The 19173-nt window shown below is 47.1% G+C and overlaps 1 protein-coding gene across 7 annotated transcripts in view; it reads right to left on the minus strand.

The window, feature by feature from the left end:
* The window catches only part of TBL1X (transducin beta like 1 X-linked), a 329283-nt gene that overhangs the window by 31820 nt on the left and 278290 nt on the right, over positions 1–19173 (minus strand). For all 7 annotated transcript variants that reach the window (XM_077146494.1, XM_077146496.1, XM_077146501.1 and 4 more), the window contains 6 exons: positions 10729–10874; positions 7783–8044; positions 3797–3929; positions 2473–2614; positions 747–810; positions 531–628 (listed from right to left, as the gene is read on the minus strand). In XM_077146494.1, coding sequence (XP_077002609.1) covers positions 531–628; positions 747–810; positions 2473–2614; positions 3797–3929; positions 7783–8044; positions 10729–10874 — 845 coding nt within the window. The remainder of the gene's footprint in view (positions 1–530; positions 629–746; positions 811–2472; positions 2615–3796; positions 3930–7782; positions 8045–10728; positions 10875–19173) is intronic.

Genomic DNA, 19173 nt, shown 5'->3' on the forward strand with positions numbered 1-19173 from the left:
CATCTACAGCTCCTGGGATTTAATGCCACCCCGCCCCAAGTCCAGAGCAGGTAAGCCCTGTGTGTGCTCTGTGGAAGACTTCACGTCCACTGCACATATCTGCATAACCCCTGCTCTCAGAGAAACCTGCAGTCTACAATGAGAATCAACAGCTCATCCAATTCAGAAGAAAGAAGCCTGGCGAGAGAAAACTGGGTGTGTTAGTAAAAGCACTCAGCGGGTGGGTATTTTTGGAGTGACATTCCATGCCAGTTGGCTTCCTCAGGCGTCTCATAAGTACAATATGGAAAGTTTCCTCTCCCTGTTGCTGAACTATGTACCCAACAAAAAGGGAGCTTTGCATAAAGATGTGCAGAAGGGTACAATATAAAAAGATATGGTGTGTTACATTGACAGTGAGGTCACAACCATGACACACACACACAGAAATAAATACATATTCTTTTGATATCTCAAGGGAAAGTAGGAAGCTTCAGAATTCAAAGAAACCACGGTGTTATCTAGAGAGATGTAGCTTAAGTAATACTCACTTTGTCTACACCGGCACTCAAAATGTAATTCCCCTTTTTGTTCCATTTCAAGGCAAAGATGGGACCTTTATGTTGGCCTAAGGTGCTGGCCAGGTTACCTGTTAACAAACAACCACAAAACATGCTGACATCAAGTCAGTGCCTGTAGGTTCCCTGCCAACAAAGCAAACTGCCACCTGCGCACGCGGAAGCGGGCAGCAGGGGCTCAGGACTTACCATCTTCCGTCCATATTCTTGCAAAACCATCATAGGACCCAGTAGCCAATAGTGTTCCATCACTCTGGGGGCCAGAAAGAAACACAAACCAGCAAAACTAGCTTAGTAGTAGCAGTATTGACAAGGTGAGGTGAGTCTTTCAGGTTTTCCCAAGGCTAGACTCTTCTTAAGTCAGTGACTGTTGTAAAATGGCACGTGACAGCTTTAGCTCACAGTGCTCTTGAATTAAAATGTAAAGCTTAAGTTTACCACAGTAGCCAAAAACAAAAGCATACCACAGGGAAAAGTGAGCAACAAAGATACACGGCAACCAGCTGTCACTCTTTGGTGTCTTATTAGTGACAATCAAAAAATGCCATATAGAAAATTACAAGACTTTTGAAAACACAAATACATCTTTAAAAATCTGTATGCAGGGCGGGCCGCGGTGGCTCAGCGGGCAAAGTGCTTGCCTGCTATGCCGGAGGACCTCGGTTCGATTCCCGGCCCCAGCCCATGTAACAAAAACGGAGAAACAGAATACAATAAAACAAGAAAATGTTTAAAAATGTTTCCCTTTCTTCCTTCCTTCCTTCCTTCTATCCTTCCTTCCTTCTCTCTCTGTCTTTCCTTTAAAAAAAAAAAAAAAAAAAAAAATCTGTATGCATAGAGAGAAAAAGAGAATTTGTGAGGCAATTTTAGAATTTGCAAAAACACTGTAAAGACCACTGGGGAAAATAAAAAAAGTGAGACAAGTGGGTGTGTCCCAGGTATAAGTGCACACAATCACCCGAGGCTGAAAGTCAGGGAGGAAAGTCCTCTCTCCCTCCAGGCACATCAATCTCCCCAGCAGAAACCCCTCGGGGCTCCCTGTGGCAAGGTTTCCTCCACAGAACCTTGCGCTTCATCCTAAAAGGGCAGGGTGGAGATGGAAGGGGAGCGACTGCACTCCCCGCCGGCTGGGCAGCTCTCTGGAGATGGAAGGGGAGCGACCGCACTCCCCGCCGGCTGGGCAGCTCTCTGGAATAAGACCCCCAGGAAAACGCCACAGCAGGGGTGGAACTCCCCGCCGGCTGGGCAGCTCTCTGGAGATGGAAGGGGAGCGACTGCACTCCCCGCCGGCTGGGCAGCTCTCTGGAGATGGAAGGGGAGTGACCGCACTCCCCGCCGGCTGGGCAGCTCTCTGGAATAAGACCCCCAGGAAAACGCCACAGCAGGGGTGGAACTCCCCGCCGGCTGGGCAGCTCTCTGGAGATGGAAGGGGAGCGACTGCACTCCCCGCCGGCTGGGCAGCTCTCTGGAGATGGAAGGGGCACGACTGCACTCCCCGCCGGCTGAGCAGCTCTCTGGAATAAGACCCCCAGGAAAACGCCACAGCAGGGGTGGAACTCCCCGCCAGCTGGGCAGCTCTCTGGAGATGGAAGGGGCGCGACCGCACTCCCCGCCGGCTGGGCAGCTCTCTGGGATAAGACCCCCAGGAAAACGCCAGAGCAGGGGTGGAACTCCCCGCCGGCTGGGCAGCTCTCTGGGATAAGACCCCCAGGAAAACGCCACAGCAGGGGTGGAACTCCCCGCCGGCTGGGCAGCTCTCTGGAGATGGAAGGGGCGCGACCGCACTCCCCGCCGGCTGGGCAGCTCTCTGGAATAAGACCCCCAGGAAAACGCCAGAGCAGGGGTGGAACTCCTCAGTGGGCCTGCTGGCAGATGTCACACATTTTTTAGTGTCTGGTGGAGCTACATGGCTTACATTCCAGTCCAGCGAGGTCACGTCTTTATTACTAGGGACGTCGTGTCCCCCTTCTCGTATGCAGTGCCTCAGCACCAGCTGGGTGGAGCCTCCGTTGCTGTTCTCATTAAGGTTCCATATCCTTGCAGTGGAGTCTCCAGACCTGCGAGTAACGAAACAGGAACGCTCGGCTCTGGGGCAGAAAGCTCACCATCCCATGCTGCCTGGGGGGCCCGACATCTCTGGGATGTGGTCTTTCATCTTTTTTATCTCTCTCACTCACTCTTCCGGCCCCTCACTCTCTGCTTCGAGTTGTTATGAATAAATGGCTTTGCATCGCTCTCCGTCCCACTGGGAAAATGGCTTGGAACAATGATTTCTCCATTGCTATGATACTGGGACGCAGAGAAATGGTGCAGCAGAACTTTTCGGTCTCTACATACACTGTGAGATGCTACAAACTAGGAAGGAGGTGAGGGCAGGCTCCCTGAGGCAGAACTTCAGAGAAGAGTGAATGGTGGGTATTTCAATCTACTCAATTTATTTAACCGTTGTTCTTCCTATTATTTGTTTACTTCTTATCCATATTTTTTAATCATCTGTCCATACCATAGATAGGAGCATCAGACACAAGGTTTTCACAATCACACAGTCACACTGCAAAAGTGACATCATTATACAGCCACCTTCAAGAAACATGGCTACTGGAACACAGCTGAACAGTGTAAACGTTATATTTTTATACAATCATCTTCAAGAATCAAGGCTGCTGTACCTGTACGTGTGCCTAAGGCTCACCTCTGGAGGACCCGTGGTGTGCCACAGCTCAGATGTGGTTTCACTCTCTCTAAGCCCAACTCTGCAAATGAAATCACTGCCCTCCCCCCTATGCGGGACATGACATCCAGGGGTGAAAGCCTCCCTGGTGACATGGGAGATGACTCCCAGGGATGAATCCAGATCTGGCACCGGGGGATCAACAATTCCATCCTGACCAAAAGGGGGAAAAGAAATGTAAGTAATAAGGTATCTGTGTCTAAGAGAGATCAACTAGAGTCAAGAGGCTACTCTGGAGGTCACTAGTGTTCAATGAGAGGAAGGGGTAATAAGAGGTGTGGCATGAATGAGTTTTTCTTTTTTCTTTCTTTTGCTGGAGAGATGCAAATGCTCTAAAAATGATCATGATGATAAATACACAATTGTGGGATGATACTGTGACCCATTGATTGTAACCATGTTAAGAATGTTTGTATGTTTGCTTGTTGTTTACAATAAAAATATTTTTAAAAAAGTGACTGGTGGGGATCCTCCAAACCCTGGGGTGTCCCTGACCCGACCTCCTTACCCGGAAGCCAGAAGGTCGCTGACAGGGTTCCAGGCACAGATGAACACCTCAGACTCATGGCCCCGGAGGACGGTGGCCTTGTTGGGGGGAATCTCAACGTCCCCGTCTATCTCCATTGGTTTTGAATGATTATCTGTAGTAGGAAACATGGAAAGACACATGGTTCATCAACAAAAAGAGCAAAGACTTCTCAGGGCACTTTTTATTTTAGATAAACATTAAACGTGATGTACTAAGTACCCTCATCTCTGCTAGTTTTAACTAAATCATGACTTTGGGACATTGAGGAACTATGTATAACTTGGAGAATATTTCATGTTTATTTGACATGAAGGATAAAATGATTGATTATTTGTCGGCAAACTACATTAAACAGGCAAAATCCAGCCTGCTGCTGGATGTTTCCGTAAATAAAGTCTGACTGGCACCCAGCCACACTCATTTGTTTACATATCGCTGGCGGCTGCTTGTGTGCCACAGAGACAATGCTGAGTAGTTGCCACAGAGACCTCTGGCCCACAAAGCCTAAATTATTTACTATCTGGCCCTTTACAAAAGAAGTTTGCCCTGACCTGCTTTATGCTAACAAAGAGCAGGGAGATAGTCTTAATTATCCAACAGCCAACAATGAGCAATCACTCTGTCACACAGAGAATAATCAGGTAAGTTCCATCTCATCCCTCTGGTAAAGGCATTCCAGTGGAGAAGCCCTGAGGAATGCACCTGCTTCTTTCTCTGCAGGAGGTAACCGACGACCACACTGCTTCTATTTCAACATGTAAAAAAGAACACCACAATGCGCTTCCTTTCCTACCACACATGGCAACAGGACAGATAAAGCCAATCCATACATCCAGAGCCTGTACCTATCATTCCCGGGAACTTCTCTGGGAGTCGGAACTTGTTCCTTCAGAGACGCACCCAGTGCTTCCGGTGGGGAAGGCACTGCGCTCTGTGGTTTCCCTGTCGGTTCCCCTGCAGAGGCTTTGGGTGCTTTTGCACTGCAGAACACAGTCCAGGAATGCATCGTTGACAATACCAAGCAACACTTAGTTGAGGGTGTGTGTGTGAGAAACTTGGAGAGGGACCTGAATAGGTTAAACGGTGGCAAGCTTTCAATGCCTTCCTCAGAGGGTCTCAGCCCAGTTGGCAGAAGGCACCAGAAGAGAAGAAACGTGTTATTCCAGGTGTGGTAGATTCTCCTGACGATGGTGAGAGAAGAGCTAGTGTCACTTGCCAGGCATGTAGTATGGGGAGCTTCTAACTCCAAAGAAGGTGTGGAAGGCACCTCCACATGCTTGTCAAAACGTAGCCACGCAGCCAAGCAGCTTCACCGGGCTGGTGCAAGCGGCTTGGCTCGCAAGAGGGAGGCAGCATAGCTGCTTGGCAACGTCAATCTGCACTGCGTTGGGGTCCAAGAGAAACCAGCTAGGGAGAGGGCCAGTGGTCACCCCAATGGCACAGGGGTGCAGAGAGGGGAGACCCTGAGGAGACAAGGTTAGTGTCCCAAGCCACTTTAGGACAGGGAGCATGCAGAAACAGAGGGAGCCAGTGGCCAGCGGTTTAGCCCAGGCGGGAGGAATGGACAGAACCCGAACTTCTGGACCCACAAGTAAGGTTCAAGAAAGGGGCTCATAGATATATAGCTCCGAGGATTTTGACCAAGAACCCCAGGACAGAGCCTTCTTGCCTGTTCTAGTGCTACACGGCCTTTCTGGTTGGGAAGTTAGTAGGTGGAGGTGTACTGGGCCCGAGTAGTTTTAATATGTGCTCTTTGGGATATGAGTGTCCAGCTGCTTGAAAAAAAAAATCTGATACTTATCTTACTAGGCTCCTAAGCTTCTCCAAGGTCTTTCTGTCCTGCTAAGGACACCTTCATGAAATGACTGTGACCTCTTTCCTTCCATGCTCTTATCTCAGACAGTGCCTTCTTGGAAGTGCTCTATGGGTGTCAAATAATGAGACGTTCTTGTCCTGAGGAAGCAGGCAGAGGTCTAAGAGCAACCAGCATATGGGGGGGGAGGGCGGGGCGAGGGCCAGTCCTGGAGCTCAGCTGGAAGGTCCTATTCTCTTGACAAGACACAACGTTCTGCCCAGGAGCCCCCTGCCCTAGGGTTCCCTCTGTATGTGAGATGCCCCCACCAGGAAACACCATCACTCTTTCTGAATGTTCCTGCCCCAGCTCCCATCTTCAAGCACCCTCATATTTTCAGGACTCAAATGTTATTTCTTATGGGAACCAGTTAGTATGAGGCTTCAAAGCAGGACTGCCAGGCCCTGTAAAAGACCAGCTCTGGAAGTACCATGGGTAAGGTCACTGATGGCAGAGAGAAGGCAGACTAAATGTCATCCTGGAAAACGGCCATTATTTCTTCCAAGTAGCAGCAAGGAAAAGATTCCCTAAGGTCAGAACAGAGTGTAACTCCACACACCAGGGTTCGGCCTTAACCTACTGAGAAGTGACAGCAGCAGAGAGGAGAGCCCTTTCTGCAGTAAGAAGTGAGCAAGGTGAGGCTCTAAGCCAGGGGACAGGAAACAGTAGGAGATGAAGCTGAAGTTGTAAGCCCTGGGAAGGTGTGCCAGGGAGGAGACGGTGGGGCGGCCAGCCCCTCAGAGGTCACCACTCGGCCTGAAACACCAGCCCCAGGTCCCCAGTGAAATGCAAACTCCCTGCACACTGCCAGAAGGGGCTCGGTGGCACAACATTTGCACGCCTTCCCCCATCAGGATCCACTCAGACGCCGCGAGGATTGCTTAAGATTGAAAAGAAACCTGTTCAAATTTCTAAGTTTCTGCTTTTGCAGATGGAAAAACTTCTCAAAGCTCACCAGTTAAAAAAATTTTTCTGTGACCTGAGATTAAGAAAACAATGATGTTTATTTCTTCCTGTTTTAATGAACCATCTTAATTCATGAAAACTCGTGGGTTGTGTCCCATAGGAATGAGCAGTTAACAGATGACTTTTGCTGGAAAAAGCCACACATTATCTACTCTTCTTTCCCTGTCCCACATTTCGGAACTTCTCTGAGAGCGATTACAGAGCTCATCATGGGAGTTCTTTCCATTTTATGCTGCAGAAGATGGGCTTTTACATGATCCCCTTGTATGACTGCATTATGGCCTATTTGGATTTTCTGTTCAATGCTAGATCTGGTTCTCCAGTCAGAAAGTGAATTCAAGAATTCATCTGTGTGCACATGGGCTGGTAACCTGCCACAGGGTGAGGCTGTGGGCTGCAGTCTCTTCTGACTGGCCGGCTGGCCCACTGGCAGGCTGGGGGACCATGGAGGCGGGGCCCAGGACTTAAGGCCATCTCACCTCTCAAGGTCTCCGTTGCTTGGCAGTTTTGAAGGAAGGGATTGTCAAATAAGAAAGGACACAGGTACACACACACAAACATACAAACTCATGTGCATGCAATCACACACATGCACACACACACACACACAAACATATACACACATTTAAAACCCCAAAGCAGGCTTTCCTTGAGTTTAAAGGAGTGTGTCAAAGTAGAGACAAGCTCTTTGGGTAAAACTCCTGATTTTCTGCTTATCTGCCACAATCTTTTGGGCAATTACCTAAGAGGGATAAAATTCCTACGATCTGGTAAGAGCAAATAAGTTGGTGCTCAGAATCTGGGACCTAGTGCTCACTCTGTAACCATGACCCTGACAAATTATACTGTACTTGGGGTGATGACCCTTACTACAGAAGTATGGGTAATAGGATTGAAGGCCTCCCCCAAATGATAAGGGTTTTTTATGTCAGACAGTAATCCTCTAGTACCTCCCATTTTTATACTAAATAGAGTTAACAGGGGTTCCTAAAATTGAGAGCCAAGAACATCGTGTCTAAAGATGAAGATGACAAAAAAGGAACTTGTAGTTATCCCAAGCAAAATGCAGAAGGCCATCGGTCAAGAAATTTACAGCAAGCAGATCTTTACCCAGAAATGCAGCAAACCACCACATTGCAGCACTTACTTATCGCATGTGCCCCGTTCTCGTCCCCATTCACTGCGGCCTCTCCGTTCTTTGGTGGATTTTGCTGGGACACAGCTGCTGGGGGTGTCGCCGCCACCGCCGCTGTTGCTGTTGCTGCTGCTGCCGCCGCGGCCGCAGCACTGGCTTGCTGCTGAGCTAGCTTCTCTCTGAATGCCTGCTGCCGTGTCTGTACCACGTCGGGCATCACGGCGTCGATCAGGGAAAGGGACTCTATAGGGCGGCCGTCAAAGACTGTGCCATCCTAGGAAAGGAAGTGGAGTACGGGTGTCAGCTCGCACGGGAGGGTATCTCCTAAACCAAGCCTCTGCAGACAGGAGCTAGAGTGGCATAGAGGGAACAAGAGTTTCATACAGCATCCAGGAATGTGAAGGTAGAGGGCTGCACAGAGATTCCATGGTGAGCCACGGGAGGGGGTGACGGGGAGAAGACGAGGATGGAAGAAGTAGGTGTAACAGCTGACCTCAGTGGGGAAACGCAGCATCTGGTTTCCATAAGAAATCTCAAAATGAACCATAAGAACGGCACTAAGGGGTTCAACTTCATTCCATGACCAAAACATGCCATCCCTGGGTTCTCACTTGAAGGTGATACGGTCCCCATGTGGCCCTGTTTGTAGACATTTTTGGTTGACAACTGGGGCTGAAGAGATGCTGGCATCCAGTGGGTGGAGGCCAGGCTGGTGCTCCAGGTCCCATACAGCACAGGAAGCACCCTATCGCAGAGCATCAGCCAGACCCAAATGTCAAGGTCAGGTTGGGAAACCCTGACCTGATGCTATGGCAACAGTGGAAAAACCTCTGTCAACCATTATACTTGTTATATGGGAGAGGTAACTCTTGAAAACTATCAAGGCCAGTCAAAAGATTCCTGTGCCATTCAGGAGCTGATTCCTAGTACCTCTGCTGCAACTTGAAGGGTTTAGAGTGCAGACTAAATGCTGCGAGCACACCAGTGCCAGTGACATCTTTTAGCTCAGGCTCATACTTTTTGATGCTTCCTTTGATTCTCTGGTTTGCATGTACAATTTTAAAAAGTCTACACACACACTTTTAGATACTAGAGAAAGTGCTTTCTTGGTGAAGTGCTCTGAATATTAGAGGCCCAGGAACCCCAACATCTCAGGCTACCCTTAGCAGGTGGGTAAAACATGTTCTTCTACATTCTGAATTCAAACTAGCTCTGAAATTAGGGAAAACTGAAAGATAGGAGTTAGTTCACTCTCTAAATGAACTAATGGTCCAGTACATTTCTCCTTACAGTACAATACTGACAATAAGAAAACGATGGAGAAGCCATAAGGAAATGTGCAAAGAAACAGCCAGTGAGTGCCTCAGCCAGCCTCCTGCCCCCCTTGCTCCCACAGGCCTCTCCTTCCACATCCACAGCCCAATGCTCGGCCACCTCACCAAAGGTACTAGCTGCCCTAAAATAGCATACCGCCTCACTTCCTAAGTATTGGAGATCTAAGTGATCAATGAGATGGGCTTTCATTCACCTCTAGACCTGCTGGACTCTGAAACGCCGAGGAAGAGAAGTTATGAGGGCTGCCTGACAGAGGAAAGAGAAAGAAATCTGTGAGGAGAAGAAAATCAAACTGCAGTGGAGGAAGACTGGAGAGCTGGCAGGGCCTCAGGGCTCAGGGCTCTGGGCTCTGGGCTCGTGACCACACCCAATGGTCTCCTGGAAAAAGAGACCAAACCAGGCCTGAAGGAGGTGGGAGAAGGCTCTGGAGCATGCAACGTCCAGAAGGCAAGAGGAGCTGGTTGCTCACAGGGAGGGAAGAGCACGGGACAGGAAGAAAAATGGGTGTTTTATACATGTGTGCGTTTGTGTACACATGTATACAGAGAAAAACACATGACAGAAAACATAATACATTACTTTTAGAATTTTCTTAAAGTGTTTCTTAAGAAAGAGAAAGTGGGGTAAATGCTGTGACCAGAAGAGGCTCACTGGACTGGAGCAGCTGAAAGGAGAGGAGGTGGAGGAAACCACGGGAGGATTGGGGGGAGACGGACTGAGGGCATCTGGGGGAGCAGCATGGGCAATGGGCAGCTGACAGCATCAGCCACAGGGGACACATCATCAGAGGGGAGGCCCGGAGAAGGCTCGGGCAGAGGGACTGGATAAAAGGAGGAGGCAGAAGAAGCAGAAGAGGCAGAAGAAAAAACTGGGAATAAAGAATGAGGACTCACAGGCAGAAGCTGAGGAAGGTCATGGAAACTGTAAGAACCCCAGGGGCATCTGTTCACCTGACAATTCTGAGACCCAGAGAATAGCAAGACAGGGTGAGGGGCAGCTATCAAAAAACTGATTCTAAAAAATGATCCAAGGACTCATTGTGCCTCAATCTAAAAGGGGGAGAGGAGACAAATCATACAATTTTCATTTATTATTGCTCCATTATTCCCATCAGCTCCACAATGAGCACAAATATTAAAACCATCACTTAAATCCTCTCTCACACAATCGTCATTCTCCTCCTAATTCTCTGATGATACTGCCTGTCGATTTATCTGAAATACAGGCTCTACTTGAACGTGTTCTCGGGTTCCTCTTTAACAACCTGATCAAAAAAAGGGGAGGAGCATTTTCTGTCTTCACAAAGCAAACACTCACTCCAAATGATTAAGCAGCTAAAAACCTGCCGCACAGTTTTCAGATTTGAAAATGAACTCTTTGCATTAGTCAGTAGCCACCACCTGTGCGTATTTGTGTGCCAAACCCAGGTGCGTAAGGGGCACTGAAAGCTCACTACTTGTGCAAGGACACAACCACCACCCCCTAACTACACAGTGGACTTGTTCCTGAGCACTGTAGGGAAGTGCACATGGGATTCCAAGTTGGGTGCCACACGATATTCCCAGCTTTCCAGCCACCTGCTGGTTTGGGCGCTGGGGCGGCTGGGTCCCAGGGCAGACCTACCTCATTGATGCTGATTTCTGCCTCCACATACTGCAGTCCCTTCTGGAGGATGGAGATGAGGGCGGCCGGGGGTACTAGCGTCCCATTGATGTTGGACTGGCTGATGTGGCTCTCAATACCGAACGTGAAGGCCGAGTGAGAAAACCCTGCAGCAAGGGAGGGAAGCCGAGACTCGGGAAATGGGAACTGAAGGAGGGAAGGCAAGCCGGTGACAGCTAACAGGGGTACCGTTTACTTCTGAGATACACAAGCGGGGCAGAAAGGATGGAAGAAAGGGGGAATGAGAGACCAAGGACCCATACTTGTATGTGACGGAAATGACCTTAGAAGGCCAAACCATTTCAGTGGTATTTACAAAGCAAAACCGAGGCGGGAATGTGCCCGAGTTGAAGGTCTCTGAGAGAAACAGGACCCACCCTGGTAGGCAGCCGCCCTTTTGGAAGGTAAATGCTTAAGGCTCTGGGTATGCCCCAAGTATGGGAGGCCCCCGAGCAGCTGCAGCACCTGTGGGCGGGCAGAGTACAGAGTCACCTTCTGTACCCCGGAAAGATGCTGCGATTCTGGACCCACCTGGTTGGTGCTGAGAAGTTTTACCAAAAATTTGAGACTCTTCTCTCACCGATACTGGGCTTTTCCCACCTTCCAGGAACCCCCAACACACCCTATTTCTTGCCTCTGTAAGAAGTTGTTGAGAAATGAAACACCTGGCAGTGTCAAGGTTCTCACGAAAGGTTTTTATTTATTCTGGTTTTTTTTATTAGAGTAGTTAGTTTTATAAAGATTTTAAAAATTATAGATAGGTTTGCAGAAGTACAGAGTTCCCAAATACCCACCTCCTCTACCCAGTTTTCAATATTATTGGCATTTTGCATGTCGTTCACAGATAAACTTTTGATGAAGGAGCCCCAATTCAAACAGTGGGAAGAAAGGCAGCACTGTCACTATTCAAGAAAACAGGGCATCATGCTACTCAACAACAAAAGAACAAGCAACCCCACTGTAAAATGGGCTGTAGATATGAACAGGCATTTTTCTGAAGAGCAAATACAGACGACTCAAAAGCACATAAAGAGATATTCATTTTCACTGGCTATAAGGGAAATGAAGATCAAGACTACAATGTGATACCACCTCACAACTATAAGAATGGCTGTTATTAAACAAACAAAAAACTACAAATGTTGGAGAGAATGTAGAGAAACTGGGACACTTATGCACTGCTGGTGGGAGTGCATAATGGTGCACCCACTATGGAAGACAGTTTGGTGGTTCCTTAGGAAACTAAATATCAAGTTGCCCTATGACCTGGCAATACCACTATTCGGTATATACCCAAAAGAGCTGAAAGCAGTGACACAAACACATTTGCACACCGATGTTCAAAGCAGCGTTATTCGCAATTGCCAAAAGATGGAAACAATCCAAGTGCCCATCAACAGATGAGTGGATTAACAAAATGTATACATATATATATATACACACATACACACAAACACACACAAACACACACGATGGAATATGTAAGCAGTAAGACAAAATGACATCCTGAAGCACATGACAAGATGAATGAGTCTTGAGGACACAATGCTGAGTGAAATAAGCCAGACACAAAAGGATAGATACTGTATGATTCCACTTTTATGACCATGGTAAAGGTAAAATCAGAGGCTTATAATACAGAATATAGGGGACCTCGAGATACACAGAAGCTAGAGATGGGTAGACCGTTAGCTAATGAGGTTCAACTCAAACAGAGGCGAACATACAGTAATATAAGTAATATTACCATATTTATTCCTTCTAGCCTCCAATGTTTTAGAGCAGCCAGAAAGAAAACTCTGAGATGATGGTATGGCAGCCCATGACAAACTCTGGGAGCTGTCCTGTAACTGCCTGCTGAAGAATGCTCTAAAAACTACTGTTTTTTCCTTTCTTTGTTTTGTATATGTTATATTATACAATTTAAAAAAAAAGAAAGAAAGAAAAGAAAAGAGGGTGATGGGCAGGATGGGAGGCGCGCCAGTGGTCCAGCGGCCCCAGGTGAAGGGGATCAGCAGTAGCTCCTCCCTCAAGGGGAGGAAGCCCCAGAGCAGGCGGGGAAGTCCCACTACTGGTGTTTTCCTTACTACAAGCAAACCCAGCCTGGCAGGGTTGGAGCCCCTTTCTTGGTTCAAGGGAGGTGCTGGGGTGCCAGCAAGCCCCTTTGGGGGGCTCTGGAGACCCAGAGTGTCTAGACCCAGGCCTGGGCTCTTCAGCTAGAGGTGTGGAGAGGCCAAGGCATTCCCATGCGGGCCTGTGAACCCTCCCAGCATGCATATTTCTATTCATTGGGCAAACAACAAAGCCACCAAGATTTCTGGACATGAACCCTGCAACTAACTCCCTTTCTGAGACATCCTGCCAACTGTTTACGGCAGCACTGGTGAGCCATTCACCAACCCGTTGACCACCTTCTCCATTCTGCCCATCTTTTCGTCCACTCACTTCCTTGCTGGGGTCCCCTTAATTCCACCCCCAAGCTGCCCGCCCCCCCATCAGCACCTTCCTGCTACCACCCCCTTCATCCCCATGCTGGTGGGCTGCCTGCTTCTAGCACTTCAATTCAACCATCCACACGTGTGCAGAAGGTGTCAGGGACCAAGGGGTACAGGCTCCCATAATGCAGCCGTAGCCTGACTACTGATAAGAAAATACAAGTAGGCTCTGCAATACACCAAATACTCACCAGATGGAACTGTTTCCCCAGGAAAGGCAAGTTCTCAGCTGGCACTCTCCTCTCCCCTCCAAAGTTGCTCTCTTTTTCCTCTCTCCACTCTCTCTCCTCCTCCCACCCTGTTTTCTCACACTGCCTGGCTATAATGAATACAATATACAATTATATTTACTTAATAGAGGAACAGGCAGCTGTTATCAGCTTTGCACTTGGTTGCAGAATCTTGCACACTTCCTTAGGGAACTATAGCCACCTGAACCAGATTAAACAGGAGCCCCTCAGCGCCCCTACCGCCTCCCTGGAGGATGTAAGCACAGTCATTTGCCACTGACCTTGCCTTTTCTTCTAACTTGTCTCTTCTTTCTCTTCAGTCTCCCTGCTCCTGTCTGCTCCAACCAGAACAAACTGACCCACTCCTGCATTACCCAGTGCTTCTATTCCTGTGTCCACCACATGCTAGACAGACACATCCCCCAGCTTTTATCACTCAGGTCTCTGACAAAGTGTAGACTAGAGAAACGCCCAGTAAATAGAGGGGGCAGGGACAAGCTAGGCTTGACCTCCCCATCTCCCAGAACCATCTCTACATACTCAATTTCTCATAAGATTTCACAGCTCTTCCTGGCTGATCATCCTACTCAGGTGGCTCATACTTGCTGCCCCTCTTCCAGCTGTATCTTGATTAACCAAGAAGAGTGAAGGCTAGAAGGCAAGGTGTCCTCCTGGTGACCTTAAAAGGGCTACTGCAGGCGCACAGTCCAGAGGCGATGATCGTAACAACAGCCAGCCTACCCTTAGAGCCCACTCTCAGCCAAGCATTGCTCCAAGACCCCCCACCACCGACGTGAGCCTCTCAACAACACTGTGGTCTTTATGGCATTGCTCCTCTCTCCTTCTTTTCATCTTTTCATCCTATACTCCAAGACCCAACAAGCACAGCATCTACAATCCTGCTATCTTCTGGGGAGACTTAAATTCTCTCCCCACTGGGCTGCTGTACTGGATCATCAGTGGTTCTTGGCAGCAGCAGCTATGGATGCAGCTCAGGCAACTTGCTAAGATCAATGTGCAAACCTCAGTTCTAATTCAAGGCTTTAATTCGAACTTGTTATTTTTCTTTGATTCGTTTTTTTACCCCTTAGACCAGTTGTAGGTTTACAGAAATATCATGCAAAGTACAGTGTCCATAAATGCACCCCCTAGTCTTCTTTGTAGTTACTATTTTGCAATAGTATGATATACTTTTGTTACAACTGAAGGGACAGTATTATGATATAATTATATACTATTGCAATTATGTTGTTATGTACCATACATAGTAAGCACAGTTTTTAGTCTGTTTTTTGAAAGGTTGAGTATGTGTTTGGGTTGCATAACTCTCTTATCTCTCTATAGATAATGATCTTCAACACAGCTTCTGGTTCTAGAACAAGTTATGCTGATGGTGAAGAATATGCCAGAAGCACTGGGTTCTGTCCTAGTCCTGCTTACGCCATACCACGTCCTCTTCTCTGGAGTGTGGACACAGGCACAGAAGAGGCTGATGAGAGAACCAGATGCAAAACAGCCTGATTCCATACACTCTGGAACCAGGAGAGAAGCCATAATCTTGCACGAACATCACATTCCCATGCTGGGCCTCAGTTTTCTGTTTTGGCACAAAATGGACAATGGATGAAATGGTCTCTAAGATACCTTGCAGTTCTGACACCCACTCTTTCTGGAATGGGCAAATGTCCCAAGGACTATGTACCCGAGGCCTGCTGGCCATCTCCTCTTAGACCAAGGTCGCAGGATCTCCAGGCATGTGCTGAGACCCTGTGGGAGGTCCATGCAGGAAACTTCTTGAGACTTTACCTCCACACCGCCCCAGCCTTCCCCATTTGCCGTTGGCCAGACTGGTGTGACTTCTGTGCCTTCTGCCTCCTTAGCTTTCCCACTGTTTTCAAAGCACCTTTATTGCCTGCCAAGGCCTCAGTGGTGCGTTAGATTCAGTTGTCAACTTGGCCAGGTGAGCATACCTAGTTTTGTTGCTGCGGACATAAGCCAATGGGACGTGAATCTCATCTGTTTCTAATTACATCTGCAGTCAGCTAGGAGGCGTGTCTGCTGCAATGAGTGACATTTGGCTTAATTGGCTGGTGCTTAAATGAGAGATCACAACGTAACACTGCTAAGCAGCTCTGCATGCCTCATCTCAGCACTTGCAGCTCAGCCCAGGCCTTTGGAGATGCAGAAAGAAGTCACCCCGGGGAAAGTTGTGGAACCCAGGGGCCTGGAGAGAAGACCAGCAGAGACCATCCTGTGCCTTCCATGTAAGAAAGAACCTCAGTGGAAAGTTAGCTGCCTTTCCTCTGAAGAACCAACAAAATAAATTCTCTTTTATTAAAAGCCAGTCCGTCTCTGGTGTGTTGCACTCTGGCAGCTAGCAAACTAGAACAAGTGGGAACAAACAAGAGGAAGTTGATGAAAACAAGGATATGATCAGGATGGCTCCAGGAATGGGTAGAGAAGTTGTTAAAAAGGAGGGGAATAAGGGCCGTGCTTTATCTTGATGAAAGAACTGCATGATGGCAAATGGTTAGTCTCTCTGCTGTCTACTGTCAGCCACCTGCAGCTATTACTGAAGCCAGTAAGCTTTACAACTATGTAGTAAGAAGTAGACCTGATGAATCTCAACACAGGGATTTCCAACCATGTTATGACTGACATTTGGGCAGGATCATTCTCTGTTGGGGGCCTACTGGGGTCTTGGTGGGATGCTGAGCAGCGTCCCTGGCCTCTACCCATACAGGCCAATAGGTCCCAAACGCCTTGTCATGACAACCAAAAGGACATCCAGTCGCTTTCAAATCACCACTATCCTGGTTGAGAACCAACGACATAGAGGAATGAATACCCCCCTCCCCCCGAGGCTCCTCTACAGCTCTAATCTCACATTTCTGACTGATTCATAAATGCGATGGGTGACTGTTGTCAGTGAAAAGGAAGCCATCCTCTACATGCAACTGGCTGCAGAATTTAGCTAATATGCAGCAAAAGGAAATAACCAGATGAGGTCAAAGTACTTCTGGGAAGAGAAATGGGATGATATCCATGGACAACTGTGAAAGGCTAAAATGAGGATCACATTTTAAAAGCATGTTAAGACCTTCAAAAGGAAAGTCCTATTCTTTTGAAGTGAAAGGTGCCCTTGTCTCAAGAGAGATGAAACAGTCTATACATTACTTTGTATCACTTAACCAGGCAATAAAAATGGATTTAAAACTAACCAAGTACCAGCTTTGTATTTTTTGTTACTATGACATCACTAAACCATACCTTCTTCACAAATTGTTTCATAAACTATTTGTTCTGTAGCAGATCACTCTGCCCAGTTAATGTTGGCATGGCACATCAGCAAAATCTGCTAAATTATCACTTGCTGGCCCTCACAAATTTGCTGATTTAGCAGAAAAGAGTACACATTCAGTGCTCAGGCAGCTTTGGGGTTGGTTTTGCATCTTCAGCTAAAACAAACACTGAGAGCACCAATTTGTGGCATTAAAAGCAGCATCTTTATACTGTATTTAGCAAAGTTGCCTCCTGGGAATATTGACGCCTAACCAAATCCAAAAGGCACCTTGTATTTACCTCTAGATCAGGAGTCTGCAAACTAGGGCCTACTGCTTATGACTGCAAATAAAACTTTAATGGAACACAGCCATGCCCATGTGTGTGCCTGTAACTTAGCACTGCTTTCACGCTGCCACCAGAGAGTGAGTAGTTGTGATAGAGAGATTATACTTGTCTCCTTTGCAGGAAAAGAGTGCCAAGCGACCCAATATGTATCCTAATGTATCACTATACAAATGTTCTGGCCACCTAGATCTGCTGACCCTCCTCTCTCCACAGCTCCATCTGTCCCATCTGTTCTCTTTGGCATCACTCCTGTTCTGCACCCGCTTTTCCATCTCTCTCCATCTAATGTGTCTGATAATAACGGCAATAACAACAGCAGCCAATGTTTAGCACACTTTCCTCTATGCCGGGCAGTAGTTTACAAGCTTTCCTTGAGTTACCTAATGTAACACAAAACCATCCAGCCACTTTGCTAACTCACCATGAGGATAGCGTGACTCTCCCTCCTTGAAAGCAGTGAAGCACCTGCAGGCCTAGGCAAGCCCCATGCCTTGCATGGCCTTCCTTCCAAGCCTCCCACACTCTGTCCTAAACCCACACCACCTCTCACTCTGCACCCCAAGGGCATCTTTGCTTTAGACTTATGAATGCCTTTGTTTATTCTCGTCCCTTGGTCTACACCAATGGTTCTTAACTAGGGGTGAGTCAGGGGGAAGTGGGGGACTGCACCCCACAGGGAATATCTGGCAGGGTTTGGGGGCATAATTTTATAATTAGGGGGCTGGTGCTACTGGCATCTGGTGGATAGAGGCCAGAGGTACTGCTAATATACTACAAAGCATAGAACAGCCCATAGCAAAGAATGATTCAGCTTCAAACATCAATAGCGTCAAGGCTGAGAAACCCAGATCAATTAGAATTCTCTTTTCCACCACTGCTGAGCCTTCCTAATAACGACAGCTCCAGCAAGGCATCCTTCCTCCATGGAAGCTTTCTTTATCTTCTCAACAGGAAACGACCGCTCTCTTCTCTGAGCTACAAGAGCTCTCCTCCCCACCCTTGTAGCTTATCTCAGTGTACTGTGCCTTCTCTATTTTTCCACATGCACCTCTTAGCTCTTGAGAAGAATCAAACTGCTGGAAGGCAGGAAGCACATCTAATTCCCACACATACCAACAACAGGTGCTTAGGGTGAATGTGCTGAACAGATAAATGACAGGTGGCTAAGAGAAGTGGGTGAGGCTGATGTTAACATAGAGTGATGAGAAAGTGAGTACAATTGAGTTCTCACTGTTTTTGGAATAAAGGACTTGAAGCTGGTCAAGAATTAAGAATTTAATGTATACCAACAACTAGATAATCCAGAAGGAATGGGAAAATTCCTGGAAATACATCAGTTACCCAAACTGACTAATGAAGAAAATACAGAGATTGAATCAACAAACAAAAACTTTCTACCAAACGCAAGTCCAGGACCAGATGGCTTCACTGGTGAATTCTACCAAACGTTCAAAGAAGAATTATCACCAATCCTTTCCAAACTCTTCCAAAGAATTCAAGAGGAAAGAATACTTTCTCAATCAGTACTTAGCATTACTCTGATACCAAATCCTGGAGAAGATATCACAAGAAAGTAAAATCACAAAGCAATTTCCCTTAGGAATATAGATGCAAAGGTCCTCCACACTAAATACTAGCAAGCCAAATACAATGGCATATTAAAAAGATTATATGCCATGACCAATTGGGAATCATCCCAGGAATGCAAGGACGGTTCAATATATGAAAACCAATGTAATATACTAAATAAAAATAATGAAGAGAAAATCCACATGATTATCTCAATAGATGCTAAAAAGACATTTGATAGAATTCATCTCAAAGAAAGGAACTTTCTCAAATGATAAAGCCATTTATGAAAAACCCACAGCTAAGATCATAATCAATGGTGAGAAGCTTGAAGCTTTTGCCTTAAGATCAGAAATGAGACAAGGCTGCTTACTTTCACCACTACTAGTCAATATTGTACTAGAAGTTCTTGCGAGAGCAATTAGGCAAGAAAATAAATAAAAGTTATCTAAATAAGAAAGGAAGAAGTTAAATGATCTCTG

The sequence above is a fragment of the Tamandua tetradactyla genome, chromosome X (assembly GCF_023851605.1).
Source record: "Tamandua tetradactyla isolate mTamTet1 chromosome X, mTamTet1.pri, whole genome shotgun sequence".
NCBI classification, from domain to species: domain Eukaryota; kingdom Metazoa; phylum Chordata; class Mammalia; order Pilosa; family Myrmecophagidae; genus Tamandua; species Tamandua tetradactyla.